The sequence below is a fragment of the Phaseolus vulgaris genome, chromosome 9 (assembly GCF_051622355.1).
Source record: "Phaseolus vulgaris cultivar YP4 chromosome 9, ASM5162235v1, whole genome shotgun sequence".
Taxonomy (NCBI): Eukaryota; Viridiplantae; Streptophyta; class Magnoliopsida; order Fabales; family Fabaceae; genus Phaseolus; species Phaseolus vulgaris.
Window position 1 is genome coordinate 16671835 of NC_143506.1, and position 20325 is coordinate 16692159.

Consider the following 20325-nt stretch of genomic DNA (forward strand, 5'->3'; position numbering starts at 1 on the left):
ATGTTATATGTATATATCAGGCTTTTGATACATTCCGAGGTAGATTATTGTGACTAACATAATGCTACTTTCATCTTTACAATAGTAATTCTTAAATTCTTCTATTTTTCTTTTCAGATTCAGTTATGAAGTACAAGATGTCAGTTTTTATTTAATTTTTTAGTATTATATTTGTTTGAATATTTTTCTATTAATTTTTTATTCTAAAATACGTTATTTTTAAATTCTAAAATATATTAATATTTTTAATCAATTATTGATTCATTCAATTTGAGTTTCTTATTCAAAAACAACAAGGGAAATTCAATTTAACTCAGATTTATTTCATCAGATTGTGTTGTGGGATAAATTAAACTCAACTAACTCATCCTTGTTGACTTTCACACTAACTAAAGAGTAATAAAACAGAGACGCCTTATTGAAGAATGAAATAAGTAACTTTACTTATATTTTATTATAATTCTAAACGAGTCACTATATTACTTTTTATAATGTAAGCACATTTTGATTTTAATAAATTGTATCACGTGTAGGTTTATGTCCTTAATTAGTCTATTAAGAAATAATGTAACTTATTAAAATAGTCGGTAATCAATAAAATTATTTAAAATTTTAGTAAAAAAATAAATGAATATCTACTTGAATTCAGTTTAAGAATATATAAATTTTAAAATTTGATAAATTAGTTAAGATGAAGAGAATAAGAAACTAGTATCTATAAAATAGATCTCTCCTTATAAACAATAGAATAAATTTGAACTTATATATTTTTTATTTGAGATTATTTAAACTTTGAAACAAAATAATTTCATTAAAAGTTATAGTTATCTCAATTATAAAATTATTAAAAAAACTCAAAACACTTAAATATTTTCTAGACTAATAAAGTTTTGAAAATTAAAAACATCGAAAATTTCCTTAAATTAATTTTTAATTCAAACAATCTATTGTCCATAAAACATATTAAAATATATTTAATGTATTGTCCATAAAACATGTTAAAATATATTTAATGTATTGTTGTTAGTCTTTTGTATTTGTCTTGTATGTGGGTGGGTGGATGAGTGTGGGTGGTATGGGTGGTGTGCATGGATATGTTTGTTGCGTGTGTGTAGGTGTGTGTATTGAGAAGTGTATTGAGATGAGATTCTCGATCTCGATTTCCCAGAGTCTTAGTCTCAATTTCTCTCTTAGTCTCATTTTCGGAGAAGATATTACTTGCAATGACACTCAATTAAGTATTCAAGGGTGAGATTCAATGACACAATAAAGTACAATAACCTTTGCGAAAAACAAAAGTTAGTCATTTTACCTAGGGATGCTCATTTATTCATACTATCTTATTGGGCCTTTACTTATATGGACATTTGGAGGAGGCCCAAGTTTTCTCTAATCATGATGTTGACGTTTCTAAGTCGTAATGACATTAGTGATCATGTATTTGGTCAGTTGCTCCAAACATTGGTGTTTTGTCACTGTATTTTTCATTAGAATGTCTCAGGTTACTCAGTTATCAAGGAGGCCTCATACTTACCTACCTATATAGCTTGGATCAAGTACAGGGTCAACCTTATAATCATATTAAGCGTCCACTGAAGTGATGTTGGTGACCCAAGATAGTCACTAGCCCAAAGCATGAGTAAAGGACAATGAAAGAAAAAATTGTTTCTTTGTCAAGTTATTATGGGACCTACTAGTTCCCGGGTTCTAATGGGAGTAACCTTACAAAGATTCTATAACATTTTGATTGGGCATTGAGGATTATTCATGTCAGATATAAAGAGTTGTTTAATTGTATTCATTGGTTTTGAATCAATCTAATGGTTGGGGTTATGACGGTTTGCTTCCCTAATGTTCCCTCATCTATATAAATAGGAGTTCTTGGAGATTTCACAATCGTCCTTTCCTTTTCTTCAATTTTTTTGATAGCTCATAAGTCCAAGATATTTTTGAGTAATTGTTCATGCATTAAGGTAAATGATGTCTTCCTTTTATTCTGATATTAGTTTATCTTCATGGTTTTCAGAGGAATTTAGGATACTAGTAGGAAAGTGTTTACGGGTGATATGGATGTCGATAATATGAGTTAGTCCTTGTATGTTAGTGAGTATTGTTTGGTGGAAGGGGGTGGGGGTGAGGGAGGTAGTGGGCAACAATGTCGCTCAATTGACATCAAACATTTTGGGCGAGGAAGTGGAAGAACAAACTAAGAATGATATTCCTTTAAGGGAAGAGTGGGTAGATTATCGAGTTTATGAGTACTTTTCCAGTATTAACGGTCATGTGTAATGTCAATATTTTAAACATTGGAGTACTGAATGATTGAATAGTTTTTCGTCGATGTAGGTCAACTGACAACAATTGTCATGGGTGAGAAAACTAGTTCATAATTTTTTGTTTTTTTATTGATTAATAACAAACATTCATGTTTGATTTCCTCTTAATGTTTATCATAAGGGTACTTTACATTTTAAATGCCGTACCAATTCAAATAGTTGGATGTCATCTATGTTTTTCGAATTTTGTACTTGACATGTGTTTGAGAGTGACTTCTCAAGTATTTTTACATTTTTTAAATACTAGACCTAGAGATCAAGTAAAGTGATTATTGTTAATTGGTTGATTAAGAATCCGTTTTATCACTCCCTTCAACTACTCTTATTATAATTTTAAGGAAAAATTTTAAATTTTAAATTCTTATTTTTATAAAGGTAATACTTGTAGAAACTAATTGAAGAAAATAAAAAAAGGTAAAATGTTTCAGAAACTGATTGAACGTGATTGCACGAATTTGCAAAATTGTTAAACTGATTCGTGCATTTTGATTTACTCCAATAATATATATATAATAAAATTACAATTACTGAAAGCTATAAAATAAAAATACTAATATCCATGTAAACTGACCATGAATGCAATAATAACGATAAATAAGTTAAAGGTAATAAAATATGAATTAATAATCAACATCCTCCTTAATTCTGATTTGGAACAACCTTCATACCCATAAGATCTTTTAACTTGATGAAAGCATCGATATTCAAATATCTGCAATTTGATTTTCTGATCTGCAGCATTACAATTGGATCTTGTTCTTCCCAACTCTCGCAGGAAGTGATATTGAATATCAACCTGTTTACTTCTTTAATGAAAAAACTTGATTTTTTTTGCAAGATTAATTGCAGAGACATTGTCAACATAAATCTTGATTGGAACATCTAAATTAAAACCAATTTGAACCATAATATTGCTGGGTCAAACTGATACAAACACTATTAATAATCAACAATAATTCAAAGTTTTCTTTTTTATTCATGATTGAATCAAGACGATTTGGAGACTTTATCCATTTTGAATGAATAGTTGCATTGAAATTCTCAAAAATTATAATAATTTAAGTAACTACATTGAAAATTTAAATAAAAAATAAAAAAATAAAGATAAGAGAACAAACAAAATAATCTTAGTTATATATACATATAATTTTAGTAGTAAAAAACAAATAAATAAAACAAATAAATGCTTCTATTCTAATAATAATGTCAAAATTTTAAACTTGTTTTTAGGTTCTACTTCTTCAATTTATGAATGATATGAGAAACAAATCTCCAAATAAGGAGTAAAGAACATAAATGGGTTAGTACTCTGAATTTTATTACTATAAACAATACTAATGTTCCAAACCTCAAGCTGATTGAATCAGTGCATTTGAAATAATCCCCTTAAAATATTTGAGAGTTTGGGATATACTCCTACTAGGAATCTAAAAAGTTGGTGGTAAAAAAAAAAAAAAAAAGTGCAATGTGCTGATTTTATAACAATACTAGTAAAAAATTCAGTTTTGTTTTATTGTTTTCTGGTGTATATATAGACATGAAGAAATTCTGAACCAAAACCTGAGAAGAAAGAGAACAAAAAGATTTTGGTTCTTGGGGGACACCAAAGAAAGAGAGAAAAAAAAAAGAGCAAAGAATAGAAAGAAAAGGTGAATAAGTTAAGGCGAAGAACCCCACAGAATTTCAGCGCTAACAGTGGCAAACTCTGCCTCAGTCTCCGAAACTTGCTTCACAATTCTCAGTATCTCTGACTTAAACTCTCTCTTCTCTTCCGCACTTAACCCCTCTCCCACTTCCACTTCAATCGCAAACCTCGAAACGCAATTCCCAAACGCCAAATCGCAATCACACTCACTACACCCTTCTCTTTGCAAGTCCATTAGAATTTCAACCACTCCCAATTTCACCATCGCTTCCACCACTTCCCTTCTCCCTATATATCCCAATTCTAGAACGCACTCCAACGCCGCAACGCGAAGCCCTAATTCCGTCGAACGCAGAAACCCTATAATTTTAGGGATCTCTCCACTGCACAGAATCTCATCCACCAAGGGGCTTCGAATGAAATTGATCAGCGAGGACAAAACGCGAACGGAGCACGTCGTAGCCATCGCTATCAAGGCCTTGATGGTGGGGCCCATCAGCACCAGTCCAACGAACACGTTCTTGTTGAACTTCACCAGCGCTGCTATGGTCATCGCCGCTTCCTCTTTCACGCGCTTCGAACTCGAATTCGACATCTCGAACAGCACGCACTCCAAGAGCGTGAACACCTTCGCGCGTAGAACCAGGTCCTGGAACTCCAAATCGAAGCCCTGCGAGAGCCTCTGGCGGAACTCGACAAGCGCCTTGACCTGGCGCTGTTCTTCGCCGTGGCGCGACGGCGGCTCCTGCAGCGCGTCGACGAGATCGCGAACGGCGACGCGGTCGATGTAGGATTGGGTTTCGGATTGGAGGGCGCTGGCGAGGTGGGAGATTTTGCATTTGGTGAGGTGGCGGTGGAGGAGGGATCGCGGGAAGTAGCCGCGGTGCTTGTGGAGTTTGTCGATTAGGATTGGGAGGGAGGAGAGGAGGCGGGAGAGGTTGCGGAGGTTAGGGTCGGAGGAGAAGGCGGCCAGGGCCTTGGCTTCGAGGTCGAGGAGCGTGTCAATGGCGGCGCTGGAATCGGTTGGGGAGAGGAAGGAGAAAGGGTTGGTGGTGGTGTGAAGGGCTTTAGAAGCTTCTTTGAGAGTGTTTAGAAGAGTTATGAGGCGGTATTTGGAAGGTTCATCCATGATAATATGTGTGAGATTGGAGAGAGAAGGAAACTGAGTTGATTTGCTTTGATGGTGTGTTTTGGAGTGTGGAAGGAAGTAGAAGAAAGGAGAAAGAAGAAAAATACAGAAATTGGAAAAGACAAGAAAAGAAGATCAGGTGGTGACTGATAGCAACTATCAGTCCAAATTATCAACACAAACCAACAACCATTCCTCTTCGGTATGAATTTAATCATTCTATATTCCTTTCATTTGTTTGGTTTAGCATTTTTACATTATTGGGTTAATGATTGGAAATGTATATATATTTTTCAATTAGTTTTGGGTTAATAAATCAATAAAAAGACTCTTTTTCAATACATTTTATATACTACTATTAAAATGTAATTTAATTATTATTTATAGAAAACAAAATTATATTTTAATAATTATGTAGTGAAACTAGATTGCATTACATTCTAATAGTAACATGTAGAAATTCATCTGAAGTAAAAAAAAACAAAAAAACAGTATAAAATAAGTTTCAAAAACTTATATTGATTTATTTAAAATTTATCACTAAATTGAATTCTCCATACATTCTGGAGGATGAAATTGACCATTCTATCTATTTTATAATTTATCTCTTTTTGAAAGAACTATAATTTTGTTAATATTTTTTAAAAGGTTATTTAGTGTCATTGTTTTTATTTTTGAAAAAAAGGAGCGATTTGTTAATGTTTAATTTATATCCTTATTTTTAATATTTTCTAACAAAGAAAATCAAAGAGCACATAGATAATATAGTGAAATGCATTTTTTTCAAAATTATAAATATTCTAAAATAGAAATTATTACTAAGTGGACTCTTATACCATATTACGAGGTGGACTTTAAGGTTAACTCAATCTCATAAAACAGGCTCATGAGGTTGAGGTTTGCATCCATCTATATACAACCCTAATCTCTAGTAGATGTGGGATCTCTAACAGAATCTCTAGGATCTCTAACAGAATCTCTAGGATCTCTAACAGAATCTCTAGGATCTCTAACAGAATCTCTAGTAGATGTGGGATCTCTAACAGAATCTCTAGTAGATATGGGATCTCTAACCGAAATATTATTTATGAAAAGTGTTTATTCATATTTTTCATTTTTATTATTATTATATTTATATTCTTTTAAAAAAAGAAATAAAAAATTATTTGATAAAAAAAATAACAACTACTTCACGTAAAAACTTTCGAAGTTAACAATATTTAGTTTTATGTTTCACGAACTATTTCACAAATAAAATTTAAAACTGTTTTTTATAAAATGACAATATATTAATATTAAAAAAAACAGTTTTTAATTAATTATAAAAATAATTAATCATTTAATAAATATTTTAAAAATAAAAAATTAATAATAAAAAATTAATAGGAATAAAATGAATATATAGATATAGATTATAAATTATAGATATGTAGCGTAATTTTTTTTTTAAATTAATAGTAGTAATGCATGCTTTCAATATAATCAATAGGAATTTAAAAAATATATTAATAAAAATAAATTATGAAAATTTTGTAGTTTTATTCAATATTTTAATGTGTTATATACTTATTTTAAGTATTTTATATTATGGCTTAATTGTATATTTTATTATTATTTTCTAAATTTATTACTATTTTTTGTCTTTACATATTTTACCTATTCATTAAATTCTAGCTTATCGTGAAAAAGGAAAGACACAAAAGAATATCGTTTTGTTATTAAAATGAGATAATTTTGGCAAGAAGGAAGGGATATCTGCATGACTTCGGCCCTTGGCTCCTGATTTTTTTCTCATAAGAATGTAGATGAAATTTAATACTAATATATTTTTTATTTAATGAGGTAGATTGTGTTGATGATAATATTTAAGTTTACTTTTTTTTATATATTTGAATATAGTAACACGTTTTCCTCTTATTAGATAAATAAATATATATATATATATATATTATCTTTATAATTCACCAAATTATAAATACAGATTTCACTTTTTAATATACAATTTTATAAAATATTATTTAAAAAAATATTATTATATAAAAATCATTTAAAAATTCAAGCCCTGCATCCTGAATATACTAGTAAATAGATAGATGGAACAATTATTGTACAGTTAAATTTCCATCTAACTATCAGAATACATTAAAGCATGCTGTTGTCAAAATCAAAATCTAAAATGCGTCTTAGCCACGATAAAAAATATTCTAATCTTTACATAAACGGAGATAAATATTTCAACCACACTTTATACACTCGAAATTCATAATAATATAAAATCTCCTTTCCCCAAAATAAAAGACTTTAAGAGAATGAACTTAGTGTGATATGATATAAACAGCCTATATTTACACAGAAATGTAATACTTGCTTTGTAGATACCATTCTCATTTTCTCTTGTAATTGTAGGAGGCTTCCTCGGTGATCAACCAAAAACTGAAAGGGTTTGCCAATCTAAATGATCAAAAACAATAATAATAATAATACATTAAAAATATGAACTAAAATAAATACGTAAAATAGGCCTCTAAGTATCCCGGAATTTATGCTGCGGAGTCCACTTCAAATATAAAGAAATGTTTCCGGATTTAGCTCCATCCAGAGGATAAGTTTCATTGTATTCTCCTTCTAAGATGACCTTAGTCAGTGTTAAGATCACTCTTCCAATTTTTTCCTGAAATAGGTCACATGACAATATCAAAATATAAACAAGCAGTAATGCAGACACTTTTTTTTCTTAGCTTTTTCATTTAAGCAATGATTGCTCAATTTATAAAACCACGTACTCACGAACAAAAAATTCATGAAGTATCACCTTGCCAAACGTATCATGATCGTAGACTTCCAGAATTAACATTTCATGTAAGCCATCCTCCACAACAAAATCAAATGTTTGATTCCAAACTGGGTTTAGGGATTCATTTACAACCTGAGAATACAAGAAAGATTATTCAATCTTACTAGTATATAGAAATCAGCCTGTGAATTTTGGGGATGGATTTTTTCTGTTTCCGGCAAGTACATTCAAAAAAAAATTCTGATACTTTTTTTAAACTAATATGCATTTGAATTAAACTATCTCACGTTTCTAATCTATTTAATCATTTGAATTTATCTCGTTCTTTACCTAATTAAAATGAAGTAAAGAAACTCTTATAGAGCAAAAGGATCCTGTAAAGAATGTCCAAAATCTTACTCTGGTCTTGAGTTTTTTTTCTGTTTTTTTCAAACTAAGGACAACAAATGGATCAGCCTTGCCCATTAAGTCCACCACTGGTAAGTCTTCAGCTGAAATCACCGTCACGGATAGAACCCCTCTTACAATCACGTTGCTTTTCCTACGTGACACAGTATGATCCTCGCCCTCTGCTTCACCACTCTTGAGGGTCTTCTCGAACGAGGTTAATGAGAAATCAGGGTCAAAAGGGTTCTTAATGGCGCTTTCGACTCCAAATGGGCAGAACAAGAGCTCCAAGTGCACCTACACAGTGTATATATTTATATGTGAAAATAACAAGAAGCTCAAGAAGATTTATGAACTCACGTAATACGAATTTGGCTCCCCGTATATTAGTCCCAGACTAATTTATCGAAATAACCGTACTTTTCTTTATAAATATGTTATTTGATCGAGATATAGAGAATAATTAATTTGAAAAAAAAAAAAAATTAAACCTGAGATATAGTGAATTTGATTTTTAGAAACTGCACAAATGGAGTATAAGACAAGAAAACACAAACTGCAAGTATTGAAGAAAAGGCCAGATTCGATGCCTACAGTATAGGGAGTGTCTATAAATTAATAAACTTGAAAACACTTTGGTTGGCATGCCAAGTACTTACAAAATTGCTATCGGCATTGATCAGTTAGATAGAATGCTAGATGAATGTTAAGAAGACGCAAAAGAATATACGATCTTACCTCACCCCTATATTTGTTATCTCTATGGACCTCCAAATCCTTAACCAGCTTAAGCCACACATCCTTGACTTTACCAGGTTCGAGGTCCTTCAGTGAAGTTTGGGCACAGCCAATAAGTTCAGAAGCTTGAATGCCTTCATCATCGAAAACTCTTATGGTCAAGTGCTGCGATGCCGCATCTTCAATAGTGAATTCAAAGTGTTCATTCCATACTGGATTCAACTGGTTGTTCTGAACACGCCCCGCATTTGGATTATACAGTTACACACAATAATAATTAAATAAATAATAGAAGAATGTAAATGAAGCTTCCATTGGAAAAAAAAGTTGTCTTACCATTACTTTACTGGTTTTGGTTCTGTCACGAAGTGGGCGTACAAAAAGGACAGCATAAGGATCGGATTTCCCAATCAAATCTTTATTTGTTAAGCTCTTTGCTTGAACTAGTTTTACTTCTAGTATTCCAACCGGTTTCAACTCTAGATTACTGGAAGAGGAAGAAAAATCACACGCACTCAAATCAAAAATAGGATATTCAAATATTATCAAACACACACACTCATGTTGCAGGTGATGAATCCATTTACTTTCTAAACTTTCGCTAACTCTCAATCTGTTGGGTTACATCACTGATTCAATATTTCTTATAGCCCTTAGAGAATAAGTGCCTAGCACTATTTTTCTTTATTCTTCCTCTTATATATTGCATTTGCATTCTTAACGTATTATCAAAAGCAAGTTTGGCTTCAAGAATTGATTTAAAGAAAAAAAATGGGTAAGAGGAGCAATCATCACAGAGAAAAAAAATAGTGTCTTTTAGATTTTTCACTAGGCAGCTTCAATAAAATGGTGATTGTTATTTGTTTTGAGTTGATATTTTTTATTGTCGTGGTTGCAAGCTTCCCAAATTCACGTCTTTGCCATTTTTTTTATAGGGTATTAGTTTTTGTTTCACCTTTTGATTAGTTTATTCATAATGTTTAGGACAAACAATTTAGGAGTATTTTTTTTCTTCATCCACTTCGCTGAACTTGGCCTATTCCCATGTTAATTGGGGGAGGTGATTGCACTAATAGTAAGACTACACCACATGTTTTTTTTTTACTTTTAGAGATTCTCTTATTTTTTTTAGAAGAGTAAGGACCTAGTTGTTGTTTCTCAATTTGCTAAAAAAATTGATTGTGTCATGCTTTCACAACTATAGATTTGTTTGATTGACGTAGCTACACAACATTATTGATGTTTCTTTTTCTGCATCTCTTATGTAATATTGTGATAATAAGAGTGTTATTCAAATCCTTCATAATTTAATCTTGAGTATATTGAGATTGAATGTGACTAAGCAACACTACATCCAACGGACCATTATCTCACCATTTGTCTCTACCTCTATGATGTTGACTTATTCACAAGATCTCATTATTCTTGATTCTTCTCAATGCTTCTATTGATGCATCTTAAGTTTATAGGAATGGTAGATAATAGACCCAATAAATTTTTATGCTTTATCTTATTTTAATAGAGATAGTTTAGCTTTTACATTTCTTTCTAGTACTGTATAATCTCAAACTCTTCAACAGACAAATGAAGTAGAATTGCACATTCTTATAAATTTTTGCAACTTTTGTATAAGTTTCATGTAACTATTATCTTTATATAGAGGTGTCAAAATGGATTTAAATTTGTGACTCAACTTGGTTTATCACGAGTTTTTGAACTTGGTTAGATTAAAAAAAATATAATTTTTAAATATTGGTCAAATTGAATATAACTTACTTAACATGTATATTAAATGACTCGTAATCCATCACCAACAACCTTGATTTTTTTAACACAAATATTGTTCAATAGTATTTTGAATGATTTTGATGCTCTATTTATTTGTTTGTCTAATTATATAAGTTACCACTTTAATTTTTACTTATTATCTTTTTTCTTTTTTTTAATCAACATTTACTTATTATCTTTGTAATATCATTATCTAATTATAGTTAATATTTAGAGAAATATGTGAATATCCTAATTGTATTATTATCATATGAGACAAGTCAATATGCTTTGATTGTACTATAATAAATATATGAAATAAAAAGAGTAAAATATACTTAAATGAATCAATTCATCATTAACTCGTGATAGACTGAGTCGAGTTATAATAAAATTTGTTTACCACAAAGAAAATCAAGTTAAATTGACTATTTTTAATTCAACCCGTGAGTTAACTAAGTCGAATTAAATCACTTTTACACTCGTATCCTTATATAATTAATATTGATTTCACAACCCTATAAATTTATACAATTATCTAATACGTATTTTTTTTTCTTTTTTATTATAAATTTGTCGTTTTATTAATCATATTATTCTTAAAAGTAGACAGATATTTGTCAACATATCATTTTTTTTATTTTTTAGCTAATAAGAAAAAAAAAATCTACTTTTGGAAGAAAGGGAGAATGAAATGCATACCTGTAATCCCCCGGTAAAATGGGTATAACTTGGCGTACAGGCCAACTTACAGAGTCTTCAATCGCATCTTTAATTGTTTCCTTAATAAATAACAGCAGAGTTTATTACCAAGTTAGAGTGCTGAATGAATATAGACAATGAAATGGGAATTGATTATAAAGCCTAACTGTTGTAAGTCATTATATGATTATGCATCCTCGCCGATTCAAATCCAAACAAATGGAATAAATTTAAAATCTATATCTATTTTAATTAGATCAAATTTATTTGAATTTTTTTAAATTTATTTAAAGTTTAAATCTAAATTAAATCTATTTTGTTAATTAAATCAAATCTATTTTGTTATATTAAATTTACTTTGAACATATGTTAACTTTGCTTCAATTGGGTCTAAGTCGACTCAACTTGGACGCATACCAACTCAGCTCCACATCGGTTCGGATCCGGACGACTCAACATCGACTCGACTCAACATCAGTCTGGGACCGCTCAGCTCAATATTTGTCTGGGACTGTTCGACTCGACCGATCTAGGCCTGGACGGCTTGATATCGGCCCAGGACCGAACAACTTGACATCGGCCCAGGATTGAACAACTTGACATCGGTCCGGGACAGGATGGCTCAACATCGACCGGGGCCCGGACATCTCGATATCGGTTCAGATCTGGACGACTTGACATCGGCCCAGGCCCGGACGACTCAACATCGACCCAGGATCAGACGACTCAACATCGAACTTGGTCCGGACGACTCAACATCAACCAGGGCCCGGACGGCTCGACATCGCCTCTGGACCGCTTAGCTCGAAATCGGCTCAGGATCGCTCGGCTCAACATCGGTCCGGGCTTGCTTGGCTCAATATCGGCCTTGGCTCGTTCAGCTTAACATCGGTCCGAGGTCGGACAACTCGACATCTGCCCGGGAGCGGTCCCGGGCCCGATTGGCTTGACATCTGCCTGGGCCTGGACGGCTCGACATCGGCCTGGGCCCGGACGGCTCGACATCGGCCAGAGCCCGGTCATCAAGACATCGATCCAGGCCTGACCGACTTGACATCGGCCCAGGCCCGAACGGCTCAACATCAGCCTAGGCTCGGACGACTCAACATCAGCCCGGGCCCGGACATCTCAACATCGATCCAGGCATGGACGACTTCACATCGACCCAGGCCCGAACGACTCGACAACGACCCGGGCTCGGATGGATAAACATCGGTCGAGGCCCGAACATCTCGACATCGGTCCAAACCTGAACGACTTGACAACGGCCGAGGCCCGGACGACTCAACATCGGCCTGGGCCCGGACATCTCGACATCGATCCAGGCCTGGACGAATTGACATCGACCCAGGCCCGAACGGCTAGACAACAGCCCGGGCCCGAATGGCTCAACATCAGTCGGGACCCAGACATCTCGACATCGGTCCAGACTTGGACGGCTTGACATCGGTCGGGGCCCGGACGACTCGACATCAGCTTGGGCTTGGACAGCTTGAAATCGGCCCAGGCCTGGATGACTCGACATCGGCTCTGGATCACTTGGCTTGACATCGGCTCAGGATCGCTCGACTCAACATCGACCCGGGCTCATTTGGCTCAATATCGGCCTTGGCTTGCTCAACTCAATATCGGTCCGGGCTCGGACGACTCGACATCGGCTCGGGACCGCTCCGGGGCCTAGTTGGCTCAACATCGGCCCTGGCCCGCTCGACTCAATGTCAACCAAGCCACTAAGCTCGACACCGACTTGGGCCCAAACTGCACGACATTGGCCTGGGTCCAAACGACTCGGCATTGGTCTGGACCCGGACGACTCAACATTGGACCGAGCCCGGACAACTCAATATCGGCTTCGACCCATGCCCGGACGACTCGATATCGGCCAAAGCCTAAACGACTCGACATCGGCTTAGGCCCGTTCGGCTTGACATCGGGCTGGACCTGGTCAGCTTGATTTTATTTATTTATTTATTTTTATCAGCAAAGAATGAAATTAAATAAAAAAGAGGGGATACTTCAGGGGTATCCCAACCCGTATACAATTATCAGGAAAGAGGCCTACCAAAATCTAAACCGGACCCTCTTCCCTTCTAACAAACTTCCAACTGGGGACCATAAACAAAATGCATCGAGATGAGGTACCAGAACCTAGAGGCCAAAACCAGCTAATCCTAACATTCAACTAGCACAACACAAACCATGCGTCCAACAAAGACACTGCACCATACACTTATTTGTTGTAATTCTATACCTTCATATATTTTCCAACCATAGCGAGCCTAAACCAGATTGGTAGCAACACCTCATTGGCTGCATCAAACATCCAAACATTCTATGATTGATGCAAGCCTTGATTTGGCTTTGGATATCAACTGCTGTGATTTGGCCAAGGACTGCCAAATCCACCAGCCGAACCACTGATAGCGTCCCACATCTCTTCCCTTGGGTTACGTTTTCCTGCATAACTCTTTGATGGGCCACCTTTAAAATCCATCTACGTGTTGTCAACAACAACGTGGATCCCCTCAACCAATTTTTCCAAACCAGCATATTAAAAAGCTAAAATAAATCTGCTATAGTAAATCTGCAATTGAAAATCTGCAATAGGACTCCCCTTCACAACACCGATTAGTGCCTACCAAGCAGACCCGTTACCTTGGCACCATACAACGACAACTATGTAAGGCCTTTGTCTTCTTGCACTTAACCTTGACATCTTGACAATGAATATTACACCTACTAATTCCTTCCACACAACAGTCCTTCAATTCCACCAGCATATCAGAAGTCATACCTGCGATGGGACATCCACGTCTTCCAGTAGAGACAGAACCGCAACCCACCATAATGAACCTAAGAGCTCTTGCAAACGGGTTCTTCATCTGTAGACCTACTATGGTATAGCTAAAGCATCCAGCCTGCACATACAGAAGATCTTCACACCAGCCATATCTCACCTACCAATTGGCATTGACACCTCGCCAGCATTGCGTCCTTGTTTAGAGGACTCAAGGCAGACCTCACAGCGCATGAGGCAGCATGGAGTTGGGCTTGGTCCATGCAAACCTTCAACTTCTCAAGGAATAGTTAAGGTACTTTGGGTTATCACGTGATTCCCACTGGACCTCATCTGAAAAGCACACGTAAGACAACTACAACCAAATAACTACACCACATCAATATGTGTTTCACGGCCCGGTCAGCTTGATATCGACCCACAACCGATCGACTCGATATCGGTTCGGGCCCGCTCAGCTCGACATCGGCTCGGGCCTACTCGACTCAATATCAGTCTTGACCCGCTCAACTCGACATCGACTCGGGCCTAGACGACTCGACATCGGCCCGAGCCTGCTCGACCCTACATTGGCCCGTGCTTGCTTGGTTCATCAACGATCCGGGACTGCTCGACTCGACATCGGCGCAGGCCCGCTCGGCTGGACATCAGCCCGCCCTGACCCGATTTTTTGGTATCGGCCCGGGCCTGGTTGACTCGATATCGAACTCGAAAGACTCAGCTCGACATCGGTCCAAGCTTGGACGGCTTGACATCGGCCCAGGCCTGAACGGCTCGACATCGGCCAAAGCCTGGACATCAAGACATCAGTCCAGGCCTGAATGGCTGGACATCGTCCCAGGCCCAAACGCTAAACATCGGCCTGGGCCCGAACGACTCGACATCGGCTCGGGCCCGAACATCTCGACATCGATCCAAGCCTGGACAACTTGACATTGGTCCAGGTCCGAACGGCTCGACTTCGACCCAAGCCCGAATGGCTCGACATCGACCCGAGAAAGGATGGCTCAAAATCGGCCCGAGCCCGAACATGTCGACATCAGTCCACACCTAGACGGCTTGACATCGGCCGAGGCTTGGACGGCTCAACATCGGCCCGGGACCGCTCCTGGACGGCTCTGGACCGCTTGGCTCGACATCAGCTCAGATTCGATCGGCTCAACATCGGCCCGAGCTCGCTTAGCACAATATCAGCCTTGGCTCGCTCAGCTCAACATCGGTCCGGGCTCGGACGACTCGACATCGGCCCGGGACCGCTCCTGGACCCGGTTGGCTCGATATCGACCCTTGCCCGCTCGACTCAATGTCAGTTAAAGCCCACTTAGCTCGACACCGACTCGGGCCCAGACTGCTCGACATTGGCCTGGGCCCGAAAGACTCGACATTGGCCCGGGTCCGGGCTCGAATGACTCGACATTGGCCTGGACCCAGACAACTCAATATTGGATCGGGTCCGGACGACTCGACATCGGTCAAAGCCCGAACAACTCGACTTCGGCTCAGGCCTGGTCGGATTGACATCGGGCTGGGCCTGGTCGGCTTGATATCGGCCCGGGCCCGGTCGGCTCAACATCGGTCCGGGCCCGCTCAGCTCGACATCGGCCTGGACCTACTTGACTCAATATTGGCCTTGGCCCGCTCAACTTAACATCGACCCGGGCCCGGACGACTCAACATCGGCCCGAGCCCGCTCGGCTCTACATTGACCCGTGCTTGCTTGGCTTGACATCGATCCGGGACTGCTCTACTCGACATCGGCCCAAACTTGCTCGACTCGACATCGACCTGGCCCGGTCAACTCGACATTAGCCCTGACCCAGTTTTTTGGTATTGGCCCGGGCCTGGTCGACTAGATATCTGACTCGAAAGACTTAGCTTGACACGGGCCTAGACTGACTCAACTAGACATTGGCCTGGGCCAACTCGGCTCGATATCGACTCCGACCGACTCGGGTCGACTCAATCGGCCACTAAGCTCGACTTGGCCGAGGGTTGACCCGGCTCGACTTTGGCTTGAAACGACTTGGCTCGACTTTGGCCCGGACGACTCGTCTCGACGTGGACTTGGGCTGACTTTGCTCAACTTAGATTAGACCAAGTCAAAATCCAACCCAAAATACAATTTGGATAATCTAAAAATATATCTAATGTATATATAATCAATATCCAATTAAATGGATTAGATTTAAAATCCAAAAATATGGATTTGGATATGAAATAAATCTATTAAAACTAATATAAATTTAGATAATTATGAAAATAGAATTCACTTCATAATTGATTTCGCAACTCTAAATGGAATAGAATACAGTTCATAGACTAAAGTACAATAATAAATATTAAAAACTAATAATTTTGATTATAATTAATTTTGTTAAACATATATTTACTTCTATTATAATTTTTTTACTGATAAACATTTTTAAGTGAATTTAATCTTCTAAAATACACCTTCCTTTAGAGACTCGCTCACCTCAATCTTACGTATACCGGAATATTATTGTAAAAGTTAGTAAACTACTTACTGTACTTAATCATTCGTGATGGGATGATATTGTAAAACTAACGTTAATATTATATGTTATTGATAAAGTAACTGTAAAGATTGAAATTGGTGAAACCGCAAAAAGATTTATAAATTATTGAGATTATTACACGAAACAAAATTAAAACTATAATGTCTAATTATTATTTTATTGCACAACTAGGAGAATCAAACACTTGAAGACTAGAGATACATCACTTGTTTTGTAATGTACCATCGGCAAACTAACATAACAAAAATCAAAGGAATGACAGAAATACCATAAACATGGAATGCTCTGTACCTCTATAGCATCAGATATCCCCGGTAAAGCTGATAAATCACCACCAATAACTTTCAGAGTGAAATCAAGATCTTTCTGTTGCCAGAACAAAGAAAAATAGAAAGGAATTTTAGAAATGGGTTGATTTAATAGATTACGCATATTTGAATAAGCCACAGTCACATCACAGAAATGACATAAGAAAGCTATATATCCCAAGTGAATTTGCATCCAGTTACTTGATCAAAGAGAGGATATTCTATTATATAATCTCGTGTCAATTATCCTTCCTTCAAATTGGTGAAATATTTCTTGGACCAGATAAATTTTGAAATAACCTTTTTTTTAATCTTCCCGGTAAAAGCAAGTGTTACAAGACATAGTAACTCACCTTTTCTTTCAAGGAAAAACAAACAGCTCCGAAACCGGGGAACTCATTCACTAGTGGTTTGAAGATCAACCTGAAAACCCCAGTGAATCCAATATTTTTTACCTATATACACAAGTTGCCAGGAAAGAGAAAGAATAGAATGATAAGGAATAACTTAAAAGTAAGTGTCGGCATATATGCACTCATTAATTATGGCACTAACAGATTGAGTTGCATAGTCCACCTTATTCGTCATGAAAAGTATGCAAATACTTGATACAGATAGAAGCCTAAGCTGTCTGTATTAGAAAACAGAATAACATGGACTTAAATATACATTTCTCAAAGCCTGTTGGGACAAACTTGTGTATATAAATAATGAAGTTGAAAATTGATAATATTCACCAGAACTAGGATGACAGCATTCCTTTAATTTGCAAAATACAAATACAATTTTCTTTTATCTTCCTTTCCAAAAAATGTAGTTCACAATTATATTTTATGAGACAACATTTAGATAATAATCTGATGAGACAATTTATTCAGCACATCCATTTGTTGTTGATACCTAGCATGGACGATATAAACAGACTCCATGAGTGATGGGATAATCAGGTCAGGTGCAAAAAATTTACAACTTCGTAGAGGTATCTATCCTCGACAATAAAAGGAAACAAAAAGAAACAGATATGGACTACCAAATATTAAAATATAATATAAATGTGTCTGTGTGTACATATAAAAAAAAATCAGCATGCGAAAATGTCATAGGTGCGCAATGATTTGTGTATCACCTGTACAGGAAGTACTACACCAACTCGGGTTTTAATGTCAAGAACGATATTCGGGTTACCATCCCATTGCATCTCAATATCCATAGTCACCCCATCAGGCCCACTATCCTCTTCAACAATAGTAACTCCTAGAAATTTCAAGCAGTAAACGTTTGCTATTACAAGGATGAACAGAATCAACAATTTAACAAAGTGAAGACCATCGAGCTCACGTCACTTTGTTCAAATTGGTAATGAGCATGCAATTGCAAGTACAAAGCAAAAGTCACCCATAAGTCACAACATTAATGACCACATTCATATTTCAAATGTAGAATAATAATATAAAACCTGTAAATTGTGGAGCCACAGTGCCAAGGGTCAACGTGGAGAAGCTGAGAGAAGACAAAACAACCGGCCTATATTGTTCAAGAATTGGTTCCACATTGGTTCTTATCAAGTCGGACACTGCCTATGTACATTTCGACATTGCATCGGAAGTCTAGAGCCATAAACTCACTCGACGAATATGAATATATAACAAGAAAGTTGATAAATGAAAATTAATATAATAAAAGTAAAGTACCTCATCAACATGTGGCCAAATCCTCTTGAGTTGGGTATTAAGCCAATTTAACTGCAGATAATGAACAAATTAAGATCAAGACCAAGATAAACAATGTTGAACGTTCGTGTAATAAGTAAAAGTGTAGATGTATGAACTCAACTTCTGTCTCCGTGTGAAGACCACCCATGACGGATAGAACTTGGGAGGCAAAAGTTTTCTGGAATCTTCCACTGTCATTCTCGCAAACTCTGCTATCGTCTTCGCCTAAAAGAGATTCACGGAAATCACACCGCAACAAGAACAATTGAAAACGACTTAAAAAGATTCGTATTATTATTATTATGGAATGGAATGGAGGAAACGGTTAAAATCAAATGAATGCGGATATACCAAATCGGAGCGACGTTTGGATCGAACGTTCTGGTGACGGGCAAAAGCGACGATCAATAAGATACCAATGGCGATACCGAGGATCATGCCGCTGAAGAATCCCATTTTCGCAAGATAGATTAATTAATCTCTATGGCCAACGCTAATCGCAAATCATGAAACTGCTTCGCTTTTATTCCCAATGTTGTTTAGCTGAAGCATGGTTTTCACTTTTCAGACCATGTTTCTTGGAGCAATGTGATTACAAAGAGAAAGCGAAAAAGAATGTGTCTATTGTTATTAGTTAGTTACGTTATATTAAGGCGCGGGTAATGAAGGAGAACTATATGTTAACTTATTAATTAACCAAATTTGTGTTATTATAATATATTTTATTATAATAATAATAATAAACATTCATTGATTATTGAGAAAGTAATCCATGTGCCCCAGCTGAACTGATATGATGAGTAATGTCCAATTAACGTAGAAGGAATATGTTCTTTTCTTTTATTTTCTTTTCTTTTTGCTTTCGTCCTATTCTTTGTTTATTCGATTTCTTTATAACTCATCATGTTTTTTAACCTTGTCTCTTTCATATGCTAAAAGAAGCAAACGGTAACTAAATCATTCCGTTAGTTGCACAATAATAATCATCATCATATTCTGATGTGCGGTCCAAGTTATGCGTACGGTAAAGTTTATATTCAGGACTACGCGCGTCTAAGTTGTTTCCTTGAAATATTAATTTGAAAAAAAATTAGAAAAAGAAAATAGGCCTGTAATACACTGGTTTAACTGGATATAAATATCTGAGAGAAAAAATCATAAAATTTATTAAATGATGACTAATTACCATATTGATTGTGAGATTGATTAATGATTATACTCATTAAAAAGCTGTGTCCTGTTCTCTTTAATGTCCAAATGCTAATTCAGTTACATTTAAGAAAACAACAATATAAAAAACTTTTAATTGAAATAAAGTTCTGTAATACACATCGTATTGAAAGAAAACACCAAGAATATGGGTAAAAAATATATTTGAAAGAGACTAATAAAAAAATATAATTACTGTATTTAATGCAATTTATTGACTTTCTCGTGAACAAAACTACAAAGTACATATTTATAAATTGAGTA

At 36.1% G+C, this 20325-nt stretch overlaps 2 protein-coding genes across 2 annotated transcripts; both read right to left on the reverse strand.

Annotated features, from left to right (window-relative positions):
• Positions 1-3810: 3810 nt before the first annotated feature.
• LOC137822510 (uncharacterized) lies at positions 3811-5447 on the reverse strand. Its single transcript, XM_068627407.2, has one exon. The coding sequence runs from the start codon at positions 5108-5110 to the stop codon at positions 3995-3997; it is 1116 nt and encodes a 371-aa protein (XP_068483508.1). The 5' UTR covers positions 5111-5447; the 3' UTR covers positions 3811-3994.
• A 1823-nt stretch (positions 5448-7270) lies between these two features.
• LOC137822777 (synaptotagmin-4) lies at positions 7271-19513 on the reverse strand. The gene is made up of 13 exons (XM_068627772.2): positions 19204-19513; positions 18971-19077; positions 18832-18880; positions 18597-18717; positions 18267-18394; positions 17494-17595; positions 17124-17198; positions 11499-11578; positions 9366-9516; positions 9030-9260; positions 8304-8588; positions 7923-8036; positions 7271-7781 (listed from the first exon to the last, which is right to left on the reverse strand). The coding sequence occupies exons 1-13, from the start codon at positions 19306-19308 to the stop codon at positions 7635-7637; spliced, it is 1695 nt and encodes a 564-aa protein (XP_068483873.1). The 5' UTR covers positions 19309-19513; the 3' UTR covers positions 7271-7634.
• Positions 19514-20325: the final 812 nt, after the last annotated feature.

Coding starts and splice junctions, on each gene's coding strand:
- LOC137822510 (XM_068627407.2), bottom strand. CDS start 5,110: ATGGATGAACCTTCCAAATACCGCCTCATAACTCTTCTAAACACTCTC.
- LOC137822777 (XM_068627772.2), bottom strand. CDS start 19,308: ATGGGATTCTTCAGCGGCATGATCCTCGGTATCGCCATTGGTATCTTA. Junction 18,395..18,596: donor TGTGGCTCCACAATTTACAG/GTTTTATATTAT, acceptor TGAAATTTCTAG/GAGTTACTATTGTTGAAGAG. Junction 9,517..11,498: donor ATTTTACCGGGGGATTACAG/GTATGCATTTCA, acceptor TTCCTCTTCCAG/TAATCTAGAGTTGAAACCGG.